This window comes from Sphaeramia orbicularis, chromosome 11 (genome assembly GCF_902148855.1).
Source record: "Sphaeramia orbicularis chromosome 11, fSphaOr1.1, whole genome shotgun sequence".
Classification (NCBI taxonomy): Eukaryota; Metazoa; Chordata; class Actinopteri; order Kurtiformes; family Apogonidae; genus Sphaeramia; species Sphaeramia orbicularis.
The window spans coordinates 17,447,631-17,453,557 of NC_043967.1; the positions used below are offsets into that span (position 1 = coordinate 17,447,631).

Genomic DNA, 5,927 nt, shown 5'->3' on the forward strand with positions numbered 1-5,927 from the left:
TCTAGCACCAAAGTACATCTGTGACATGTTGGTCCCATATGAACCATCTCGGACCCTGAGAACCTCATGGACTGGTCTTTTGCTGGTGCCCAGAGTCAGGACTAAACAGGGTGAAGCTGCGTTTCAGTTCTATGCAGCTAAACTCTGGAACAGTCTACCTGATGACGTCAGACAGACCTCTACTGTGATAATGTTTAAGTCCAGGATGAAAACAGCTGTTCAGCTGTGCATAGAACACCTGAAAGGGTTCTATCTGCACTCTGACCTTTTACTTTGTTTTAATTGCTTAATTTTTATGTTTTATTGATTATGTTTTAATTATGTGCCTCGTTTCCATTTTTGTAAAGCACTGTGAATTGCCCTGTGTATGAATTGTGCTAAACAAATACATCTGCCTTGCCAGCATGCACAAATACACAACAGCATAAAAACGACCACATCTAAAGCCTGTGGATCCCCACGGGTCAACACGCTAGAATAGTTTTATATCATCTTATCTTCTTGTTGTTAAAGGATCATTCTATAAAAAAACATCCCAAATCTAACAACTGACATTTTACTGTGAAGACAAGTACACCCGAAATAATAAATATTATCAGACTTTGGAGACTGTTTTTGGACTTAAACCTCCGTTATGTGAGTAACTAACATGTCATCCAGTGGAGAACCAAGACTGGTGATAAATTGTGTTTTTTATTCATTTCAGACAAATAACCTGAGTCAGGTTGTGTAAAGTCAGACGATGCTGTTGAAGGTATTTCTTGCTGGTGTTGGTGATGAGGATCTAAATGAATCCGTAATCTGTGAACATGAGTAGACGCCCAACTTTCATAGACATACTGACTGTATTGTTAAAATATTCTTTATTGAACTCTTTCCTGAGTATCACAGGCACAATAACATTATTTGATATAACAGCTGATCATAGTATCTGCGACAATAAATAAATGAATAAATAATGCAATAAATTACATATGAAATCTCACACAAATATCACTTAGAAAAATAAATAAATAAATAAATATTTCAGAAATACAATATTGTTGCAATATAATCAATACATTGCAAAGATAACATAAAACATTCATTATGAGAATCCACCTGTCAGATTGTAGTGACCTGTTACATATGCAGCAGTTTCAGTACCTTCATACAAACATTTATCAACTAAAGTACAGCAAAAGGTACTAACATTAAGTGGTAGTACATAGTACATAACATTGCAGACCTATAGAGGTTTCTATGGTCGTACACACTCAGTAGTACAAATACTACGGTTCTAGTAACTTGGTTTTGGTTAACCTTGTGAAGGCTCTTAACCCTGACGTCCCAGTGGATCCATCATGAATCCAGAGCTCCTTCCTCACAAGGCAAACACACCAAAGAAGGTATTCCCGGCCTCATCCTCCAGGTCAGGCAGCAGCTTCTGCTCCGTCTCTGCCCTCAGCTGGTCTCCCTTCTTCAGGTTGAACACCGCTCCCATGTAGACGGAAGAGAACCAGCGCCCGTTCTCATCAGAATTGTTGCTGTCCGTCCTCTGGCAGGCGGTGCGGACCGAGTGCAGAATGGGAAGGTACTCCTTGTCATCGGCGAGACCGTAGGAGCTGGTCCAGCGCTGCACGGTGTGGCTTAGGTGGACCATGGGCTGTGAGGTGGCATCATCATCATCACCATCATCATCATCATCGCCTTCATCTGCACTGATGCTGCATTTGACGCGGAAAGACGCTTGGCTGTAGACGAAGTAAAGGCCACTGTGGGGGATTACGATCTCGTTGTCGCGTAGTGTCAGGCCTCCTTGAGCGTGGTATTGATCCACATTTTCCTTCCATTGCAGGAGGTTCAGTGTCTCGTTGTATACACCTATTGAACACAGAGAACAGATTTATGAGTATATACAGTGCACAAGCATTGAATCTAATGGTAAACCCTGGAGTTCCATGAAGAGAGTGGATATTAATAGTCAAAACTAAACTGTATATTCAAAAGTAATAAAATGTTTTTGATTTTCACAATGAGTTATTGTAACAAAGGTAATTTCTGACGAACACTGTTATGATATTTCTCTTTAACCCATAAAGACCCAAACAGCCAGCACTGGCACAAACCTACTGATCTAAACTGTTTAATACCTGTACATCTACTAATTCTATTATTACATGTAAATAGTTGGTGTAAAATACAGTTTGTCATCTTTTCATGGTCATCAGATATGACCCATTTGGATGTTCAGAGGCTCTGTAGTGAACGTGGAAACACCGTCATCTTCTACAACATTGATTCACCAGTAAAACCCATGGAGTTGGATCAATGACAGTGGATGGAGACACTTGTTTTTACAATGAATTAGCAATATCTTGCTGAAAAAGTAACTTTTTCTTAATTTTTCTTTGATTTGATATAATTAACTTTGAATTTACTCTGAGTTTTCATGAACATCTACATGATCTGTAAATCATATATAGGAAAATACATGATTTACACCAAAAAATGCAAAATACAGAGGATAATATTATTAAAAAAATAAATAAAATTGGTGATAAATCAGTTAAGAAAGGTAGAAAAATTCATTTGGGAACTGCTACAAAAGTCGCACTGGGTCTTTATGGGATGTGTTTTTGAACCTAGCAATAATCTTCAGAATATCCACAAACACCTGAGTCCTTTTGAGACTTAAAACCTCTTCACATTTCCTTAAATATCTCAACACCATAAAGAATTTCACTTAACCACTATAAAAAGTCCTTGTCCTGACTTTCTTCAGGAACCACATAAAGATATTAAAGTTCTTAAAACTATACACAACCTGGAATACATTTTAAAACCCTCCAAAGATGACTGAGGATGGATGGGAGGGTCAGTTTCTGGTATTTTAATTAAATTGACATTAATAATGGGTTTTTACCTTCTAAGTGAATTGCCGCTCTCACATTTGAAATTTGCCTCAAGGTGTGACGGAGATCTGTAGAAAGAAGAAACAGAAGAGGATTAGAAACTGGCCAGAATTTCTGCACAGAGGCTTCAGCGACTCTGAAAGGATAATGCCTGTTTCCTGTGGAAGTCTGAATCTATTCACTTGCTTATTTGTGTCTAAATTATACATTTTAAGAAATATTTGTGGATTAAAAGTCAGGATCTTACCAAAATCATCCTCTTTTTGTAGACCCTGCAGAAGAAGAGAGCAAATAGAAACAGTTAGTTGGCTACCTCTGGAGAGTCTCACAGTAATGATCAGTCTTAATTCATGATGTTGGTTTCCCACCTTGTTGCTGTGGTTGTTGAAGAAGAGGATGGCGGCGGCGGCTGAAGCGAGGCACAGCGTTAACGCCAGCATGGCCGTGGTTAGCTTCGACTTGCTGCTGCTGCTGTGGCTGCTGGGTTTGACGCTCTGCTGCGTTGCTTCGTTCCTGGACTGTGGGTTAAGTGTGGCGTCCACAACTACCAAGCATTCACCTTCCATTATTCTGAATGAGGTCCCTGTGTGTCTTCAGGTAAGGTCCTGGTGGAGAGCTGTGTTTGCTCTTGATCTGATCCTCTGAACTGATGACTGACGGTGTGTGAGCAGCTTTTAAAACAGTTTCCTCCATGAGGGAAACTCCAGTGATGTCACACAAATTTAATGAGGAAGATGGACGCCCACAGCTGAGAAGGATCCACCACACCACCTACTCCTACACACATGACTATACTTATGATACCCCTGTGAAATATACACACAGATCTGTGGAGAAACCCCTTCTACACCAGCCGTGCACCTGTGTATTGAAATGCATCTATAGTTGTAGACATTTTAGCTCAATTGCACCACATTAAATGAACAGCCCGTACTTTGTGGTCTACTCGGTTATCTCTATGTGGGTCACATAAATGGAAATCAGGTTAGAGTGTGGGGTAAGAAGCCACAAACACATCATCTAGTTATTCATCAAGGGTTCTGTTGTATGTGCCAACACTGAAAAAAATTAGTCAGACCATCGGTGTATGATACTGCACATTGTACTATAGCCTAAAGCAGAAATAAAGTGGTGTCATTGTTGATATCTGTAGTACACTCAGCTACTTCCCTTTTGTGTAAAAATAGACGAATACCAGAGAATTCAGAATTAATATGCATAATAGTAGGCAGTGCTGAGGTATTTAAATGTTTAAAGAGGCTATATGTAGTATTTCTGCTTTCAAATTTTAAACATTAAAGACTGTTAAAATTCTAATTAGAGCATTGAGAATAAAAAGCTGTGAAGTTTGATTGTATGGATAGGAACTGAATGAAGTTACCCTGAATTGGACTGATGTGACCACTAGAGGGTCTGATGCCACGGAGTCTTGGACCAAAGTGTCAGAAAGTGGTGAGATGTGAGGAGAACCACAAAGAAAAAACTTTTAGAGTCAAAGAAAGTGACAAAGTGATAAAAGTTGAAAGTACTGTTGTTGTTTTCACCACTGGACACAGCTGGAAATGAAAAGAGTGGAGTTCGATGATGATGAAACCACAGCGTTTCTTCTACACAGATGAGTTGGATTATGAGGCTTATGAAGGTGTAAAGTTACTATTATTATTATCTTTGCTAAATTCACTATATCTTGATCCACAGCTCAGACTAAACTGTGACAGTTCTGACCTTGTTTGGATGATTATAAACAGATCTTTAGTGCAGCTATCAACAACACAAGCTGTACAGAAAACAGACATGTGGTTTTACTGTGACTGTTTTCTGTCAAAAATAGTTATAAGCTAACAGAGCTATTGTCTAAACTAACAGCTGATGCAATATGTGAAGACTAAGATAAGATAAGATAAGATAAGATAAGATAAGATAAGATAAGATAAGATAAGATAAGACAAGATAAGACAAGATAGATAAGATAAGATAAGATAAGATAAGATAAGATAAGATAAGATAAGATAAGATAAGATAAGATAAGACAAGATAAGACAAGATAAGACAAGATAGATAAGAAAAGAAAAGAAAAGACAAGACAAGACAAGATAGATAAGATAAGATAAGATAAGATAAGATAAGATAAGATAAGATAAGATAAGATAAGATAAGACTTTAGTGATCCCACCATGGGGAAACTTCACAGTTGACAGCAACAACATACACTACAAACAAAAAGTTAAGGATATTTCTCTTTTTTTTGGTCTTTTTTTTTTTTTCTTATTTTTGCCATTTGTAAATAAAACTATGTCTGGTCATTAAAAAAGTGTTTTCAATTCAATTCACACACACAAAAAAAGTAAAAAGCTATGTGCAAGAATCCCAAATGGAAAAAACTGCCCAAATATTAAAAATATCCTAAACTTTTTGTTTGTAGTGTACATCACACCAGTGGAAGAGAGAGACAGGCATAAAAAAACACAAGTAAGTGTGAAATATAAAGGGAAAAAAAGTGGTATTTATATTTTTACATAAGTAGAAAATTAGAATTTAAACATTCTTAACATTTTAATTTAAATGCTATTTAAATATTTACATTATTATTATTTAAATTATATTATAGATTATAAAACATAGTGTGATTTTGTGTGTTAACATTGACCTTTATATTTAATTCGGTGAGTGATACAGTCTGTGGATACGTAGTGTTAATTTGTTGGTGGTTTTGGTTCTAAGTGTGTTCTGATACATGACTTCCCCCTGCTGAGGAGAGTCTGAAATATCAATACCACACAGAACCCCATTATGATAACTTTAATTCACACTTTAAACTGTAAAATCTGATTTAAAAAATAAAGAAAACCCCTTTTTTTTTTTTTTTTTTTTTTTTTTTTAAATATATTTTACCAGACAAGTTTATGTGTCTCATGTTTATCATTTTATTGCACTATGTGGGTACTATTTATCGTTCATTAAATGTTTTCTATAATAAAGCATTCACAGATACAGATACAGGTACATTACATTGCATTTTGTGTCATACATTCC

General features: G+C 36.7%; 1 protein-coding gene across 1 annotated transcript; it reads right to left on the minus strand.

Annotated features, from left to right (window-relative positions):
* Positions 1-947: 947 nt before the first annotated feature.
* tnfa (tumor necrosis factor a (TNF superfamily, member 2)) lies at positions 948-3,637 on the minus strand. The gene is made up of 4 exons (XM_030147558.1): positions 3,263-3,637; positions 3,142-3,166; positions 2,906-2,962; positions 948-1,863 (listed from the first exon to the last, which is right to left on the minus strand). The coding sequence occupies exons 1-4, from the start codon at positions 3,458-3,460 to the stop codon at positions 1,364-1,366; spliced, it is 780 nt and encodes a 259-aa protein (XP_030003418.1). The 5' UTR covers positions 3,461-3,637; the 3' UTR covers positions 948-1,363.
* Between the last annotated feature and the right edge of the window lie 2,290 nt (positions 3,638-5,927).